Raw genomic sequence first — 19,753 nt, 5'->3', positions numbered from 1 at the left:
AAACCCACCAAGGAAAGATTTATGTGCTTACAGTGGTGGAAACAACCGCTGGATGGCTCTCAGGGAAGACATTTTGGATCAGTCCTGCCTCAAGCAAAGGCAAATCCATCCTTGGGATTGTTTTTGTTCAAGGACATGGGTGCACTTGGTGGGTAATTCAGAAGGACAGGGAAACATGATTGTTACAGTGCGGATACTGCAACATGCATATCAGACAACAAGGCCCGTGGAAAAGAAATATATATGGACCGATTCTTGATAGATGTTTCAGAGAGATGGTTATTTTCCCAGCTTCATGGCTGGAGTTCTGCCAAGGAACTGAGGCAATCATGGGACCCGAGGGTCCTTCTGCCCGCGCAGGGAACACAAACCAACCCATGGGAACGAGGCTGAGCAGGGGCAGGGAAACCCCGTGCCTGTGCCCTCAGGGCCCCTCTGCCAGGGCTACATGGCAGGGGGAGGGCCCCAACATTTCACTCGTTTGTTTTTAACAAAAAGAGATTTAAACTTAACCTTGAAAACAACTGGATAAACATGAGACGACAAGGACAGTTTCAAAACAAAACAAGCCACCCTCCTGAGTCTTTAAATGTCCAAACAGATTCTCTAGAACATCTTAAGGCTGACAGAAGGGAGACAGGACTCTCCAGGCATGCTTTGTGGGGAAACTGAGGCAGGAGAGGGTTTCTTCTGTTTGTACCTGTTGGAACTCTAAGCAACAATTGTTAATTTCTTCCCTCCCCCTCTTCATCCCCCACTCGGCATTGGAAAGGGATTTTTGGGGAAAAAATTGGCAAAGGCATGGTTTTGTGAGGGAAACCATGGGTGAAAAAACGTATTGGGAATACACTGGGGGTGATAGGATATAGGATAAAAGGGAAAGGTGGGATTAGGAAAGGAAGACTGTAGGGGGGGCTTATAATGGAGATATTGTCTAACATGACTATGATTTTTAGCATATATACTGCCTTTCACAAAAACACCATCAGGCCCAGTGACCTGTGATGCTTGTAACCCTTTTCTACCTTGCACAATTTTGAACTCCACCACCTCTCCATCTGCCAAGCTTGGGATGCATTTTTCAGGGTTACTCTTTTTAATAGCAGTTCTATGAACGAATATGTCTTATTGGTTGTCACATCTTGTTGTAAACCATAATTTTAACATTATACCATTTTACTATTCCTAAAACCTGAGCTATGATGATTTTTTTCCTTTTTCCAAGTGGCTGCTGTTTTCTGTCTTGCTGCGTTTTTGCCTTCTCTTTCACTTCCGCTCGCTCCCATGTTGGAGCTGTTGGGGCTGCTCATGCCTGCGCGCTCTTCCCAGGGTCACATTCGGGGCTGTGCGGGCCGGGCCGGGCTGGGCTGCGCCGCGCCGCTCAGCTCCCTGTGCACCCTCTCCTCGGCTCTCAGCTGCGCTGCCGCTGCCAAGGCACCACACCCATATCTCGGCCAGGCCCCCGAGCGGCAGCCCCCTGTGCCCTGCTCCAGCGTCTCGGCTGGGCGCAGCTCTGCTCCACTGCCACCACCGCCAGCCGCAGCCCGCACGCCGCCCCTCTCGGTCGGGCGTTCCCGGGGCTCGCTCCACCACGCGCTGCGAGGGGCCGGGTGGGCACCGCCGGGTCCCGCCGCTCCCGTCATGCCTCTCTCTGCTGCCGACACTGCGGCTCGCATTGGTCCACCCGCACGCAGGACCTGCCTCGCTGCTGCTCAGAGAGGGCTCGGTCCACATGGCCTGGGTCGCACGGACTCTGAGCCACGCTTCCCTTCGCCAAGACACAGCTGACATTGCTCAACAGTCTCAGTAATTAAATAATATTCACGAAAATATTTTTCCATTGGCGTATATTTTGACTCAAAAATTAACTGTGTCCAAAAGGTATTCCAAAAGTCTTTGGTAAGAATTAAATCCCAAGAAACATAGAAAAAGTTCTTAAACAATCATGCCAGGAAGTGTTTCAGTTCCTTTGAGCTTGAATTAAGCTAAAATTTACAAAAATCGCTGTTCAAGAATCTTTTCAAGTTGAAGATAAATGTCCATATGCGGCTCGGAGAGCTAAGAGTCTTTCCATGGTTCCTCCATAATTTAGATACGGAATAGCAAAACAAAAACAAGAAGAGAAATCCATAGTTTACTCACAAATCAGTCACTGTCCTTAGGGATCAGGGATCTTTCTGCCCGCATTACCTACCATTTGTTACAGTGCGGATACTGCAACATGTGTATCACACGAGGCCCGTGGAAAGAAATATATATGGATCGATTCTTGATAGATGTTTCAGAGATGTTTATTTCCCCAGCCGCATGGCTGGAGCTCTGCCAAGGAACTGTGGCAATCACGGGACCCGAGGGTCCTTGACCGCGCAGGGGAACACAAAACAACCAATGGGGAACGAGGTTGACCAGGGGCTTGGGAAATCCTGTGCCTCCCCCCGGGCCCCTCTCCCAGGACTACATGGCAGGGGGATGGCCCCAACACATGCTGTGTACCTCAAGGAGGTTTGATTTTTGGGTGAGAAGAGTCTGTAATATTGAACTGTATAATATTGGTTGCTGAATGACACTGTCACTGTATGCCCTAACTACCATGGGCAACAAGGATGAACTGCTCCAGATACACCAGTTGGGAGCTCCTGGTGCAGCTCACAAACAGCCAATAGCACATGAGCCCTCTTGCCCTGGAAGATGTCCAGGGAGGACAGAACCCACAGCCATGGACTACATGAACTCAACAGACATCTTGGAGGGACAGATGTTGACTACAGAAATAATACCTGTGTATGTGTATATTTTTATACATCTATCTATCTATCTATCTATCTATCTATATCTACATATATATATGTATGTATGTATGTTTGTATATGTATATGGCTCTCTGTCAGAGCCATGTGGGTACGCCTAGGTTATTATCTGCTGGGTGGTGGCAAGTAAGGGATTCTCATTTCCAAGAAGGAAAGGGCCATGCGTGCCATATTGTTCTCTGTCTCAGAAAGCTGCATGACACTGGTTCTGCTCTGTTAGACTCTGTGAACATTTTGTGTGTAGTCCCCCTCTTTTATACATTGTTGTTTGTAGTAATGCCGCTGTTACTTTTTGTTTTCTTATCTCATTGCTCTTTCCAGTAAATTGTTATCTCAAACTATGATTCTGCCTTTTTTCTCTCTCACTAGTGTGTGGATGAAGGACTGGAGGGCAGGGAGTGGCAGTGTGGAGTTTAACTTCCAGCTGAATTTAAATCATGACACCCTCACAGGCAATTGCAACAGCAATTTACTGGGTGAAAAAGAGAATAGACTCAAAATCCAAGCTGACCTATTTTAACAAGTGTGTTCTAATTGTAACTGCATTATCCACACAAGAAATCTGGAGATTTTACCAAAAATTAATGTTTTCGTGTGTTTTACCAATACATGATAAACCTTGAAAATGCTTACTGATTTATTTTTTGTAGTATTTTATTTAAGAGTATGAGGTAAATATTGAACATAAACAGTAGTTTGCTGTCAGAGTTTGAACAGGTGCTAGATGCAAGTCAGACTTTAAGATTGTTTCTGCTACAGCTATGAAATTGTTGTGCCAAAGCAAACTACAGCCTCTTTTGACCTCTTTAGCTTTAGTTATTTGTTAAGGCTGTACAATGCAAAATGCAAATAATGGCTGCTGCCCAGAAGTAAGTCAATGTTTAGAAAAGATGAAGAGGGCTGCTGCTGTCATATAAAAAGGACTGCAAAATGCTTGCCTTTCTCTTGAATTTAGACATAGGGATATTTATATGTTACTTTAGAAAAATATTCAGGAAAACAAGGGACTAAATGTCAGTGAAATTCCGTTTTCCACCAAAGAAAAGAGAAATGAGCCAAACCAAACAGAAGTAGATTAGTACTGCTGCTGTCGTATGATGGCCATGTTAGAGTCTGGTCTCTACATGATCACAAGCACCCAAGTCACCTCAGTGCCTGCCTGCCACCACACAGGGTCTGTGGCATCCAACAGGAGCATCAGTTGCATCTTTGTGATGGAATATGAATGGGAGTTGTATGAATCCATGTGCTTCAAAAACAGTGATCAGAGCAATTAAGTGACACCAAACGTTTGCCTGAATTTACATACAACTTGATAATGAACATCAAATCAAGACCATTTCTATTACTGACGTGTGGAGAGTAGCTCAGACTGTGAATGGGCAATATTTTTGCTTTAGGAGAAACATTGAACAACCCTGGCAAGCCCTACATAAAAATGCCATGCTGACATTCAGTCTTGGATACTGCCTTTAGACAAGGGATGAGTAAAACTGCTGATAAAAAAGGCTTTCACAAATGATAGCTCTAACAAAAGCCCTACACCATTTCTAAACAACTCCACCCGGATCCTTTCTGCCTTTTCCATCCTTAACATTACTGACTTAATATGCACCTATTTACTAGAAGTTAGTTGTCTTTCTAGTATGTAGTTTTAATCAAGATTTAGTCAACCTTGAGGTCTGGTGTATTCTTTTAATGAACACCTAAGGATTTTACCCAAGGGAAAACCCATCTTCCCAGACAAAGTATAGACGGAACTGGTGTGCTTATCTTCAGCACATGATCAGTAAACCCTTACATTGGCACCCACAAATTAAAAGATATTTTTCTCTTTCACCTCAAAACATTCCAGTTGTCTGCAGTTCTGCAGACTTCCACACCACACTTCCACAGCCACACATCCCATGGCCTAGCACTAGCACGGAAGGGAAAGGTGGAGATAGCTTACTTAGCATGAGCAGGTAAATAGCTCATGAAATGTTATTGCATCTACTTTGCTTTATTTCTGCTGGCATCTTACCCACCTCCCTTCACCCATTGCGTGATGGACTGTGCACCACCAGAGAGAGACAATCACAATGAGCATAAACCACAAACCAGCATGTTCTTCAGTTCATCACACCTGCATGTCCAGGGGCTCTGCACAGATTCTGTGCAGACAATAAACATAAAGCATAAAATATAAAAGCATAAAATAGAGCAAAAATTGGATGTGAGGCTTCCTAGAGGTAGACTTCCAGCTTCTCCAGGGTCAGCTTCTGATGAAACAACCATGAAACATGGGCATCAGAAGACCAGGCTTTGTTTCCTGTGATCCCAAGCACTCCTGCCTGAGAGAAAGACACCAGGAGCCCTTCTAATTTATTGTTGTCAAAAACAGTAAGTGGGCTGCTTTAATCTGTGCAAGAGCTTTGCCCAGTTTTTATACAGCTCCTGTATGGAAGTGGATGCATAAGTATCAATTCAAAATACACCTTTATAGATTAAAGGAGATGTTTACAGTGTACCACTAGAAATACATTTATAGCCTGACCAACATGACCATACCATGTTGCATACCAAACACCTTTTATGAGTGTGTATCTGTGTGTCTGATGATGCTCCAATGAGCCTCACTGAGAAACATCCTGTTCTCATTAATCAATTTTCAGCCTTTCCAATTAATAGGGCTTAAATAGATTTTTAAAAATACATCTATGATCATTTTCCATTATTTTTAGATCATATCTCAAAATTAATCATGGATCCTTTTACCATAGAAAACTATAAGTGAAAGTAATCAGTGGAAATGCCATAGCAGGTCCACTCTAAAAGTGGGTAAAGACTTATTTGTAATTCTGAAAACACTTGAAGTAGCAGCAAGATCAACAGTAGTTGCAATCCAACAGGGTGGTTATTTCATTGTTGCATCCTACAAGAAGTGTACACTTCTAGTGCGTCACTTAATTTCTGAGGAATTAATATTCTTATGAGCAGTTACATAATTGTACACAACGTACATTTTGTGCTTGATTTCATAAAACACACAGAGAGGAACTGTATATATATATACAGAATCTACCTTTTGCTATCAGTTTATTCCCTGCTGAATTCAGTGCAGACAGGAAGCTTTTGTCTCTTCTGTCTGCTGTCAAACCAGAGCTTTTGTACAGGATTTTGGCCTAAGTGACAACGGTCTCCTGCAGGAATATAAATGTCTCTGAAGTCATCCCAGGGTTGAGCCCATAGCATCCCAGAAAGGGCCTCAGTGCCATTCCTGCTAGAAAAATGTCAGTGCTGCAGACATGAAGACCTCAGACACTCCATGACCACTTTTGCAGTCTCCGAGCAGCCATACAACTACACGTTGTGTTGACAACAACAACCATTCTCCTTCTGAATACATCTCTGCTTGCCAAAAACGCAACAGTATGTGCAGTGTTTCAACTCCTCTAGGAAATCCACCGAAGTGATGATATACTGTCAGCTTAACCATCACAAAAGTCTGTCACCACTGGACTGCTGTTAATGTGCATGGACCCATGCAAGAACACTGGAAAATTTGAGTGCTGAAAAAATTATAACTTCACAGAGAGAAAATCCCTGCCCTGGATGGAGCACAGTGTGTCACTTGTGTGTCACAGAAGTATAAAAATATCAGGTACCATTTCATGAGTGTTATTAGTGGTTCAGCTTTCAAACTAGTGGGTGAAATTAAACGTATCCATTCAGAACAGTTTAACATCACTCTTTACATTTCTCTTTATGTAAGTTAGTGTCACTGAATGTTAAAAGCAGCATATTTTATTCTAAAACTTTCTGCTTTCTGCTATCTCTGCTCTAATGAAAGCAAATAATGCATACCTGATGCAAAATGAAGTTTGCATTAGATCTGTACAAATAAAATGGCAATTTTAAGCACTATTTAATAATCACAACGAGTACAAATATACACATACACTTGCACATATGAACGATACAAATGCACTTTGTAAACACTGTGGGTGGGCAGGTGCATCGTGTTTGACCACTATCAGTCTGCTTTCGTACTGGCCAGCTCCAGCCACTGTCCTGTCAGCTACGCTCGTCAGCTCAGCTAACTAAAACTTCTGGATAAAACCGGGCAGATCTTCGTTTAATTTCTACTTTTGTTACATTCATTAACAAGCTACTGAGGGCAAGCTGCCGACCCAGGAGCTATGGCGACTCCGCTTACAAAGCCTGCGGCGCCGTGCCCGCGGCGCAGGACCCTCGCTGAGGCACGGTGGCTTGCTTCTGCCGCGCTCGTCCCGTCGCTCCTGCAGCGGGGGGCGGGGAGGGGGGGAAGGGCGAATGCCCCTTTTCCAAGAGGAAATGGGAGCGTGCCGTCGGGTGGGGTGCGCTGCCATACTCACGCTGCAGAGGCCCCGCTCCGCCCCGCCCGGGACACGGGAGCCCGGGGCCGCGGGGGTCTCAGCGCGGCACCCATCGGAAGCGGTGCCCGCCGGCGGCGGTGCGGAGAGTGAAGGCGTTTCCCTGCGGGAAGGCCAGGGTGCGGATGGCGCCCGCCTCCCCCAGCGCCGCCCGGAGGCTGCCGCCCCCCTCCAGCTCCCCGCCGACCGGGCGCGGGGCGGCGCGACCGGTGCGCAGCCCGCGGAAGGCGCCGTGCAGACGCGGGCCCGGCCGCGGGCGCTTGGCCGTGGGGCTGCCTCCCGGGCTGCCCCCGGGACTGCCCCCCGACCTGTCCCCCGCCTTGCCCCCCAGGCTTCGCAGGGCGGCGCGGCACTTCTCCGACACGACCCGCAGCATGGCATCCACGCCCGCCGCATCTTCCCGGCCGCTCCCTGCCGGGGCAGCGGCGGCGGTGGCAGCGGCGGCGGGAGGAGGAGGCAAAGGATGAAGAAGAGGAGGAGGAGGGAGGGCTGTCCCGTCGGCGCTTTGCGGGAGCATCAGCGTCTGCCGGAGAGAGGGAGCGCGAGTTTCGCGATCTGCGCTGCACCGCCCCGTCCTATTCCGCACCACACTGCGCCCCACTGCTCCATCCCACATCGCACGGCCCCATCCCACATCTCACTGCTCTGCCCCGAACTGTACCACCCTGACCCCCCATTGCCCGGCTCCACCCCGGACTGCTTTACCCCAAAACGCACCAATCCACATTGCCCTGCCCCATCCCGTCCCATCCCACACCACCCTGATCTGCACCACACAGCTCCCATAACCCTACACTGCACAATCCCATTCCACATCTCCCACCACCCCGGCCCTGTCCCACCCAGTGCTACCTCACCCTGCACCCTGTTCCCCTCTGCAGCCGACATCACACTGTCACCCAGGGACCAGCTGGGCCGTGGCAGCCAGGCCAAATGGTGAGCAGCACTCACGTCAAGGACAGCGGCCAGCTGCCTGGCCTGACTTGCCAGCTCCTTCAGCTGCACGTTGCTCTCCCGCAGCGTCACTAGCTCTTCCTGCCTCTGTGTGAGGGTCTCCTGCAGCTGCGAAGGACAAATGGGGAAAGGAGTGGTTGAGACAGCCCCACCGTCCAGGGGCTGGGGGATGCTGTGCACCAGTGCCCTGGAGTCGCTTCAGCAAGATGCAGCAGAACAAATCCAGCGCAGGCTGGGGAGGTCTTTGGGTTTCCTACCTGGCTGTTTGCCTCCAGGGCATCTCCCAATGCTTGCTGGTGCTGGTCTGCCAGGTCCCTCCAGCACGGCTTGGGGGAAGACAGGGGCTGTGGGAGCACCTGCACCAGCATGCTACTCTGCAGCTGTGGGGTGCAGGGGCCAAAAGCCACCTCCTCACCAAGTGAGAAATCAAAACCAGTAGAGTCCAGTGATGGTGGCATTAAGGTGGATACATCTGGAAGGAATAGCCACCAGTGTTAAGACTGTGGAGGTATGCATGTGCTCTGTTCTCCCCAACCTGCCATTCTGGTTCTAAACATCCCTCTGGTATGTCCTGAGATGCTTTTACTTTACTGTGACAGCTGTGCACCCCAAATCTGTTTGGATTTAATTTGTCTCCTGTGGGAGAAAGCTCAGTGACAACTCAGGTCTCTAAGGGAGTCAGCCGGAATGCACTACCTTACAGACTGTCCCATGGTGGGACAAGCATGCAGTGAGTGGGCATCCAAAATTCCGAAAGCAAAGCAAAAAAGAGGAGACCAAATGCGGCATGACTGCAGATGTGCACATGCAGGTACGTTTGGCTCAAGTAAGAAGTATCTACTTGCCAGATATAAAATCACCGACAGTATCGCTGAACTCCTGGAAATCAAACTCTGGCCCATCCTGGAAGCAGGGACCCTGGCAGGGGTGAAAGAAATGATCCAGTGAGCAGGGCCCAGTGCTCAGACCTGCCCACACCACTGTTCATACCGTTCCAACAGTGTCTGCTGCCTGTGCTCACCAGCTTATCACAGTTCCAGCACCCCCAGGCACCATCCCCTTGCCACTTGCCACTAACCCATCTGACACATGGGACAAGATGCTGTCCTCTGCTGTGTCCATTTCGCAGGTCAGAAACCCGAGGCTAGGGGAGTTGCCAGCCCCCATCTGCTTGAGAGAGCTACCCCTCCAGGTGTCAAGTGCAGCCTAGGCTGTTCCGAACAGTAGGTTTACCTGCTGCAGGGTCACGGGGCCAGCTGGGGTGGTGGGAAGGATGGGGGCAGAGGCGGTCAAATCCTGCCAGTTGATGGTGCTGAGCACTGGGGACAATCAGAGACAGAGGTGAGTAGCACAGGCAGGGAAGGGCATAGCAGGGGGGGCATGGCAAAATGAGCAGCATGGCTGGGGGGCATCCTTGGTGCAGGGCTGGGAAACATGGTGAGAAGGCACCAGGGACGATACAGTGGACGTCATTGAGAAGGGTCATGGCCGGGGGAACACGGCGGAGGGCAAGGTGGGAGTGTTACAGCCGGGGGATGCTGGGCTGGGGAGCACGGTGGGGGACACCAGAGGGGCGCAGAAGGAGAAAAGGGGAAGGGTACACGCTTGGGGGTCAAGGCTGTCCGCCACAGACTGACTCACCGAGGGCGGGCGCGGCGGGAGCCGGCGAGGCGCCGCTGCGGCGAGGTCGGGGCAGGAGAGCTCGGGGACTTTGGGCGGCCGGGGGCGTCCACGCCGTGTCCCCGCCGGGCCGGGCCGTCTTCTTGGCTAGGCGAACGGGCGGGCCCTGGACCGTGTTGGGGCAGATGGTGCCGAAGGCTCGGCGGCGGCCGCCCTGCTCCATGCTGGCGCCGCGGCCCCGGCCCCGGCCCCGGCCCCGGCCCCGGCCCCGGCCCCGACCCCGGCCCCGGCCCCGGCCTCGGCTCCAGCTCCGGTACCGGCGGGAGCCCTCCGCCCCGCGCCCCGCTCGGCGCCGCCCCGCGGGCAGGGGCGCGGGGGGCCGCGGCCATGCCGGGGACTGCCCGCCCGCCTTCACTCCCCCGGGGCGCCGAATCCTCCCGCCGCCGCCCCGGGCTGCGCCGGCGGCTCCCGCGCCCGCGGAACCCGCGCCCGCGCCCGCGGAGCCTGGGCGGGTCGAGGGGGCTGCCCCGGAGGGAAACTTGAGGAGAGGCGCTGCCGGCCCCGCCACCACTGCCGCCCGTCCCCCCAGCACCTCATTGCCGCTCTCAGCCCCGCGGGTCTCTGCCGGGCAGCGCGAGCGTCAGCCTGGGGGCTGGGCTGGTTTTTATAATGAGGTTTGTTAAATGTCGTTACAGGGGTAGGGGCCGGGCTGGTTTTTATAACGATGTTTGCTAAATGTCTTTACAGAGGTAGGGGCCGTCTGCGTTGAAAGCCAAGGGGCAGAGGGGAGTGTGTATGAAAAAAACCCGCCCATGGAATCTTGACTGTACCGATCCGTCCACCGGCACAGGGTACACTCACACCGGCAGAGGGTCCCACCCGCTGCTAGGAGAAGTCCAGCTGAAATCACCGGCGGGGCTGGCGGAGGATGAGCTGCCCCTTATTCCCTTGTGGGCTTGTAGGCATTTTCTGTAACAGCAGTGTCGACAAAGGTTTCCTCGCTCTGCCTCACCACCTGACGGCAGGCCACTTGGAGCGCCGCCCGGTGCCCGGGTCCCCCCTGCCCTGAAAGGCGAGCACTCCCGAGGGCAGCTCTAGGTGTTTGTGAGGTCTTTTAACACCACTTTTGTGCACAGATACAAACGAAGAAATTTAAATATTTTACAACACTATGACTGTTTTCTGCCCTTGAATGTTTCCCGTGCTACAGTGCCAACCAGCTTAGGAGAGTGCATCTGGATTACAGACCTGCTAGAAAACTAAACAAACAAACCAACCTAGATGTTATTATTATTCCACACTTTGTTTTCCTACACTTATGTCAGTGCATCTAAATTGTTTTTTCCCCGAGTCATGACCAAGCCAGCGGGTGCCAGTTTGAACCAGGGAATGACACTATTGGGCATCTTTTTTTTTTTTTTGGGGGGGGGGGAATTGAGTTAACTGACGAGGTGAATTCGTTATGTGCCAATGTGTTTCCTCTGCCAGCTGCGTACACATACCGCCAGCAAATAAACGAATAGAGGTAACAAGGAGAAAAGCGTTTATTCAACATTCAGTTGGTCCTTACAGCGTTATCTTTATGGACCACCCTCCAAATAAATAACACAGTACGTGAGATTCAGTGTATTATTTACATGCTGGATTTTTAAAAAAAAATAGCAAAGGGACAGTGCAGATGACATGTCACATAAAATCTTTTGCAAAACGCCATCTAATTTTTAAGCTCCAATGACATTAAGGCTTAGTGGATCACACTACACCAACTCTGTGGAGCACCACCACCCGCTGTCAGCCGTCATCCCCAAGCCAGGGGCACTTCTGGGCCACCTCCGGGGGCAGGAGGAGAGACAGGGACCGCCCGTTCAGAGACACCAGGAGCTGCAGCTGGTCCATGCAGTCCCGCAGGAGCTCCTCCGGATAGCCGCTGACTCGGAGGTCCAGGGGGCTGAGGTGGCGCAGAAGGCGGTCCGCCAGCCCCAGGCTGCTGGCTGCCAGCAGGGAGGGCGCGTATTTGGTGAAGGCATAGTCAGCCAGGCTGAGCTCTGCGACGCCCGCCGCCAGGCTCCGGGCGGCCGCCGCCTCCCCCGCGTCGGTCCCCCGAGCTTCCAGCCGCACCTGGCTGAAGTGTTCCAGGAAGAAGCTGACGGTGGGCGCCGCAAGGTCGAAGTGAAGGCGATGCAGGACGATGCACTCCAGGTTACGGAGCTGCTGGCGGGTGAAGGCGTCGCAGCAGAGGGCGAGAAGCTCCTTCACGCTAGGGGGGTGCACCTCCACCTGCGAGGGGGGACAGGATTGAGGACGCTGCCGCTGGGAAGCAGCGCAGGGGAGCTGGCGCGGAGCCCGGCCTGTCTGGGCCCCCCTCGGGCTGGCCTCGGCGGGCTGCAGAGACCCTGGCGGCGGGGCAGCCGGGCACCGCGGCCGCCCTACCTGCTTGGAGGCGATGAGCAGTGCCGTTACCCCCAGGAGCTGGAAGCAGTCGGCTGCCACAGGAGTGGTGGCGAGAAAGCGGTCGAGGATGTTGACGGCCAGGCAGAGTGACTCGAAGGAGAGCCCGAAGTGCCGGTGAACAGGGATGAGCCAGCTGACCAGCTTGCAGCGCGCCTCCGCTGTCACCTAAGGCACCGGCAGCGGGGGTCAGGCGGGGCCGATCCCGGGCTACCCCGCCCGCTCCCCGCCGCCGGCCTCGCTGTCCCCACCTGCGGTTGCCGGGCGAGCGGCTCCCGCGGCTGGAAGCGGCTCTCCAGCCCCTTACGGGACCGGTACCAGCTCTCCCCGTAGTCGCGGAAAGCCTGCAGCTCCTGAGCGCTCTCCCCCGCCGCTGCCGCCGTCCCCAGGCGCCGCCGCCGTGCCGGGCGCCGCGGGCAGCTCCCGGGGGAGCCGCCGGGCCCCTGACGTTCCGGGGTGCCGCCGCGCCGCCCGGTCGCCGCCGTCACCATGGAGTGGGCGGCCGCGCCTGCTCCGCTCCGGTTGCGGCGGCGGCGGCTATTTGAGCGGCGGGGTCGCCGCCGAGCTGTCACTGCCCGCCTCCCGGGCACGCCTCCCCGCCCGTCCCGGGGAGGTCGTCTGGGCATTTAGGGGACCACCGTCTCCAAAACAAAATCCGAGCCGCCGAAACGTCTGTCTCTTCTCTACCGCTTACCCTCAGGTGGAGTCGCCGTGTGACTGTGACCTCCCGAAGACGGGGCCCTAGCTCTGGCAGGGCACAGAGAGCAAAGCGGGCAGCAGTGCCATAAACCCAGGGCAGAGCATGGAGCCAGCCAGCTGAAGCTGCTGCATCTGTTTTGCCATTACAAAAGCAGGCGTCTCTCCAGCTCCTAGCAGTTCAACTCGGAACCCCACAAGCTTTAACAGCGACTGATCACTCCCCATAACTAACACTTTTCACTGCAGGTCACCAGAAACAGCACAAATACAGCAGGAGAGATACCTGGGAATGCTGGAGCTCCCCGGACAACCTGGGGCTCAGTTACACTTCCATCCATGAATAGAGAACTATTTTAAACAGCCCAATGCAGGGAAATCAAAATAGTCCTGCACTCCAACCACCAATTTATAATGTGCTATAGCTGTGGAAAGAACCTGGAGAAAGAAAAAGAAAACCTCTTCTGGGTTAAGCGCTGGAAAAGATACCAGCGGGAAACAAGAGCTTCAAGCAGCCCATGATCCAGAAGCAAAAGAGGGGAGGAGGTGGGAATTCTACAACGTGAATGGCAGGAGCAGAAACTTCTCTCCGAGGTGAGGCCAGAGACCAGGAGAACAAGCTGCCTTAAAAAAAAACCCAAAACACACATTGCAGACCACAGTTGAGACTACAGTGACCAAGACCCAGAAGAGATAGTGAGTGGTCTTGTGTCCAACAAATGCCTTGAGAAAAGTAACACAAAGGTGTTAAGAGAAGTCTTTATTAAATAAATAGAGCAAAAGAGAAAGTTCATTCACCCAAAAGAGTACAGGCACAAAAGTTGCTCATGTATACTGCAGAAGCAGAAAGCCAGCATAGTATTTGTTTGTTTTTGTTTTGTTTTTTTTTCTTGTTGTTTTTTTTTTAAGATAACTGTGCTTATCTGTACACCACAGTGTAACCTCCTTAATCTGTTTTGCAGAAAACTGTTGCTCACGCATATCGTGCAATGTCCCAGTTATTACAATATATCCCCTTAATTTATTTCAGTTATTTATTTAAAAGATTACAAAGCAGAGCATGCTAGAGAAACAAAGAATAACTCTGAATTTCAACATTACCACCCATAAATGGAAAAAAACGTCCTATTCATCACAGTTGAATGAGGGAGAAGAACTCAAACTCGATTCACACATTCCCTAGGATTTAACCATTTGAGACCAACAACCCCTTTTCAAAATTCAAACCCAAAAGAAAGAGGAGCTTGCTAGTTACTAAATTACTGAAATGTTTTTCTAACTCATTTTTCCAAAGGATACAAATAAAATATCTCAACCAAAACAAAACTTAGGAAATTCGTTTAGAGTACAGATTTAGCCTGTATCTTCAATGAATATAATTTACACTTCAGTGTGGTTTTGACTTCAGTGTGGGAATACTGAAGGCAAAGTTGAGGTCTGATGGCCTAAGATCAAAACTTCCTATTCAAATGCTTCCTTGCCTAAATGGTGGTGTGAAAAACCCCCAAAACTCACTTCCTGTCTCCTATGAAATCAGGACTATCACTGGATTATCATAACATACAAAAGAGTAACAGATGTGATCCCTGTTCCCTCAGAACTGTTAGCAAACTTTCCTCTTCCAGAACTAAGTGTAAGCTAACGTACACAAGCTGGACAGCAATACCAGTTCTGCTATGATAATCTAAATGGACAGGGTCCATAGATCTTGCATTTTTATGCATTCATTTTCATCAGGGCCCTTTCTGTACACAATTAACCTCAGCTGTATAAAATCTTTAATTTTTCAGATTAAACAGAAGTTGTCATCTACACTGTGCCTCTGTCTGTAAAGACAGTTCCTACTTGACAGCAACTGTTTAATGGCAAACCCTCCCCACCAATATATTCCTTATTTTTGAAAGCTGAGTTGGCAATCTAAAATTGCACTTCATAACTGGAAAGAGTGTGGATAGGTGGAATATAAGATCATCTGATTAATTAAGCTACTCAGTTAAGGATTATTCAGTATTAAAGAAACAAGAAACAAAGGATCACACAAATATACAGTCATTGTGAGGAAGTACAGTAGGAGAGAACTGCCACTGGAAGTTTCCACTAGGAGCTTCTCTGGTATTTCCTTGAAGAGGGTCAACATGAACTTTGACCAACAAAGGGAAAAAAACCCCATGGTCATCACTTGAAGGGGGGCTTGCAGAACTATGCAAAACTTAACATACAAAAAAGGGACAGCAAAATATAGTACAGTTGCAGGAGTTGCAAGGATCAGGGTAAATAGGGAGTAGCAACTGTGAAAAGAGGCACATCCTCTGTTTGGGAGGATCTGCTGGTCAGTACACGCCTCACCGAGCACTTGCTCACAGCAGTCCATACTATCACCTTATAGAGCATCTTCTTAATGTAAGTCATACAGAAAAAATAAGACTTCCCTAACATGTATTGGTTTAATACTGTAAATTCATAGTTCCGAAAAAAAATCATCCCTTAGGAAACCCATATGAGAAACATTTGTCTTCTGTTTGCACACATGGAATTCTACTCAGCTAAGATTCTGGACTGAATCTTTAATCATCAGTACATACTGCACTGATGGTATGATTAGCACATTAAGCTAAAAAAAAGAGGACTTGTTCACGGCCATGTCTCTTTTGAAAATAAACTGCTTGCAGTTATCATTCAAACAGACAAATGGCACCAAATATATTGTAAAGGCTAAACATATTCAATGTTCATCTTTAAACTGATAAAGAGAAAGATTGATCCTATGTAAAATCATGCAGTCTATCCCCATCATGGCTGGTATCAACCACACAAAGAATTTAAAAACTTTCAATTAATGTTGGAGTGCGTATTTCCCCTGCAATTACTGAAGCTCTGATTTGTTAGTGATTTCTGGTTTCAGTTACCATTTTCTGTTTTTATCAGCTCTTTGATGATGTATAAGACTTTGTCATCTAGAAAAGAAAACAAACAAAATGGGTAAAAAAACAGTGAGCTTAAAAATTGATCCCCAAAACCCCAAAAAAATCGTAAGAGAAGTCTAGCTCTCACCAACTTAAATTCCTAATGTTTTAGGCTACGCCAGAATCTAAAGCAAGACAACCGATTACCATTTGGCAAGCAAAAAGACCAACAGTATCTACACAGTACATCATTATAAAATTATCCAATGAACGGCCAATGACCATTTCAGTATTTCACAAAAAAGATTGGGAAAGTGGTGGGTTAACTACAGATACATCAGCATACAGGAACTCCCTTTCTTCCCCACCTACAATATGCTCCTGAACATCCAGTGTCCAAAGTTTAAATTGTGCTCCGCTATCTCTTACTTTTGGGAACCAACATGCAGTTGGTTAACCTAGATTTTGAGACAACTTGCACAACACTTACAAGTCATCCACACCTAGGATTCTCCACACACAGTCTCAATGCTGTTTTGAGATGCACGCCTCACCATTACTACCACTACCTTGCATGTTACTATCAGGGATACCTTTAAAACAACAGTTGTGCAGATCTTCATACGTCTGGGGTGAGCCACATAATATATGAAGTTAGTAATCACTTTTTGGATGCCTCTTAATGGAACATTCATGTCACACATGCTACTATGTGAGTGTCATACATGAAATCCCTATTTGTGCTTGGTCTTTGCATATTAAGTGCTTTAAGTAATTAATTTTGAGTTAATTATTTTTAAATTGAATGTCACAATTAACCCATCAGCCCAGGTACAAAAATCCAGTTCCATTATCAGTGTTTCCATTTGTTTAAAGTTTATTAATAGAGTAGCACCCTTCCCAGTTAAAATTTTCCCAGTTAAAAATCACAAACTTGCCCCTTTTCAAGCTTCAAACCACTGGTACACCATAAGAGTTACCTTTCCTGTGTTTACTGTATACTTTTACAAGTGTTTTGAGATGTGTTGGACGTATTTTAATACTTTTTGTAGGTGTTTCACTTGCATTTTGATTCCAAGGCCAAAACCCCCCCACCCAGTCTTAATAGCCAGCAGCTATTTTTAGCTACAGAGCCATTACTCTGCAGGCAAGTTCCATGGCAACCTGAATACCTGAATTTTAATGAAGGTATTGTATTCCCCTTATCTCAAACTGATACCACATCCCCCCCAGCAACGATGAGCCATTGGTGGACAGAGATGATCCATCAAAGGGAAAGCACCAATCGCCTTGGACCGAAGGGGCGGGCTGTGGGCGGACTGGGGGCGGAGCAAAAACTATAAAAAGGACGAAGCCGAGAGGTGGGCTCTCGTCTCTCTTCCCCCCTTGCTCTCTCCAGACTAGCTGTGGGAGACATCGGTGCTGGGCATTAAAAGCCTTACCCCTTTTAAGGGGCTTTTAGTAATTTTTTTAAAGTCAACCCAGCACTGCAAGTTCTTTTTCTCTACCTGAGGTCTAGTGCTGTCTCAGCCAGAAGATCTCATATCCCTGTGCTCCTGGGGCATACCATCTACTGAGCAATAGGATGCCAAATTTTTATATTTTTCTAATTTCTGTAACTTTTCAATTTTTCTGTTTTCAATAAATTAATCTTTTTAAGAGTTGTCTCATTTCTCACAGTGAGGATGCAGTGTACTAACAATTCCTCAGATTTGCCACAAGGTCCACTTAAACAGTAATGTCAGGAATGCAGCAATAAAGTTACCTTCAAGTGACATTTTGGGATTTTCAAGCTTCTTCTTTAAAACGGACTCAATGAGAACTCTCAGCTGTTTGAAAATTACTGCTATCTTAACAGGAGCCTGTAAAGAAAAAACATTTGCATTATCAGACATTTCATACCAAAATATAGCTCATAATATTACCCTACATATAAACAGAAGTTTGTAATAAGATTCCTGCAAACATGATGCACATACATGACTCTTAATCGTAATGACAACCATGATGGATAGTATACTCATGAAATGACTGGGCTAACATTATGCCTTAGCTTTAAGCACCAATTGTTCATAGTATCAAAGCCTGAAGAACAGCAGCTCAGAAGGGTTCCCACACAACCAGTTTAAGAGGAAATTATTACTTTACCAAAAAGCCACCCAATTAATCGCCTTTTTTGCCCCAAGGTAACAAAGCTCGTATTACATTTATACCTGAAATAAAATAGCTACACATTTCCCTCTTGGGAGGTCTACCAGGCCTTTTGAGAAAGCAATCATGAGCCCTTCCTAAATCTCACTAGGAATTTGGATACCTAAAGCTGAACCCTCTCCCAGAAATATTTAATTTTATCCTTCCCTCCCTATTTCAGTCTTTATTTCATTTATATGCTGCCTTTAGTCCAACAAGTAGCTGCTATGGCAGAAGCACAAAATGCAATGTATTCTGCTTAGCATCTCAGTAGAAAAGTAGAAATTCTGAAACACTGTGTAAGATGTGACTAAGCTAGCAACTGCACCACTGTAGCAATCCAGGGACCAGGAAAAAAAGCTCCAACAAACCCACAAGAGACCTGCTTTTTAAAATTCCCTATTCATGATAAGTAGTGAATTCAATTAGATGGTTGCTTACTTGGATCAGCCGACTGCAAAAGATGGTTTTGTTGCTTATAGTTGTCTTTGAGAGTAGCACATAGCCCACAGGAGCACAGAAAATTGTAACCAAGTAGCTGTCAGGATAGCAAAACCCACTACTTGCCATTTACCAGAACTCACAGAGGATCTTTTCATGACAACTGTTTTGTCTGCAAAAATATGCTAGGAAAACGCTCTCAGCCTTTCCATTTCCAAATAAAGCTTTCACATATGGAAAGGAAAAAACCTAATCAAGAAAACCAAACACCCCAAACCCAAGTAAGCAGCTATTTTATAATATGGATTTTTTTCTTTTTCAAATAACTCCATCTGCACTATAAAGTAGTATATACAGTAGTGTGCTAAAGACGAATATGCAGTTACAAGATTGTAAGATTTTAGGAAAGGGTAATATAAAAACAGTACACTCCTCTGCTTTCAGTGCAAGCTCTATAAAAAAAGGCTTAGTCTGCATCCATTTTCAATACTTTTCTGAAAGAACACTTTCTTCTTGAAGAGTGAGGGAACTGATTTGTTGCAAACCACATATGACAAGTCTATTCTTTTGAGTGTGATTTATTAAGATTTCATTACATGTATATAAAATTTCCCATCATTCTCTTTAATTTTCTCCCCCTTTCTTCCTTCTTTTCTCCATCTTCCCTATACAGTGGTCTGAATCAAGCTGATACATCAACTGTGTAATACAAAAGCCCACAGAACCATAAAAGGTAGTTTAGTTGTAACTCCAACGCACCTGAAAATGGATCCAACCATCAACTGTCAGGAGACGCTCGCGATGCTGCACTTCTATATCCCCACCAAAAAGCAAAATGGGAAAGGGGGATATTAAAGTAGTCTCTCTCAGATACACCCTGGCGTACCTCACCTGCATATAAACAAACAAACAAATAAAAACAACAACAAAAAATCCTAAACCATGTAACATCTATAACAATAAATCTGATTGCTACTTCTACCCGCAAAAAATACTTTTTTTTTTCTTTTTTAAGATGCAACCAACACAAGTTATCGGACACAATCAATAGCTATTTGTCTGCCTTACACCACTTAAAATAATTCACCTTTAAAATAATTCACCTCTAAGTAAATGGCAGGCTTATATGCTGGAAGTTAGCTAAAGCCACAGTTACCTTCTTAAAGCTCAAATGGAAAGGTAATGTTAGCCTAGTGGTGCTCACCGAAGCTACATTAAAAGTAATAAAACTACTGAGGTAAAAGGCAGGAAAAGCTCTTTCATTATACATTCTTCTTGGGAGCAGCTATTTTTTCAATTT

General features: G+C 48.0%; 2 protein-coding genes across 2 annotated transcripts in view; both read right to left on the bottom strand.

Annotated features, from left to right (window-relative positions):
* Positions 1-11,566: 11,566 nt before the first annotated feature.
* On the bottom strand, positions 11,567-12,714 carry CCNO (cyclin O; the record flags this gene model as incomplete). The annotated part of the gene is made up of 3 exons (XM_082301696.1): positions 11,567-12,052; positions 12,206-12,391; positions 12,475-12,714. 3 exons carry the CDS (start codon positions 12,712-12,714, stop codon positions 11,567-11,569), a joined length of 912 nt encoding a protein of 303 aa, XP_082157822.1.
* A 952-nt stretch (positions 12,715-13,666) lies between these two features.
* Positions 13,667-19,753, bottom strand: part of DHX29 (DExH-box helicase 29) — a 30,054-nt gene continuing 23,967 nt past the window's right edge. Inside the window, exons 25-27 of the mRNA XM_082301726.1 lie at positions 19,213-19,344; positions 17,588-17,684; positions 13,667-15,873 (exon numbers count right to left, since the gene is read on the bottom strand). Of these exons, the coding sequence (XP_082157852.1) occupies positions 15,818-15,873; positions 17,588-17,684; positions 19,213-19,344 (285 nt within the window). The 3' untranslated portion in view covers positions 13,667-15,817. The remainder of the gene's footprint in view (positions 15,874-17,587; positions 17,685-19,212; positions 19,345-19,753) is intronic.

Source organism: Coloeus monedula (genome assembly GCF_965178545.1).
Source record: "Coloeus monedula genome assembly, chromosome: Z".
In the NCBI taxonomy this organism is placed as follows: domain Eukaryota; kingdom Metazoa; phylum Chordata; class Aves; order Passeriformes; family Corvidae; genus Coloeus; species Coloeus monedula.
This window is presented reverse-complemented; position numbering and strand designations above follow the sequence as displayed.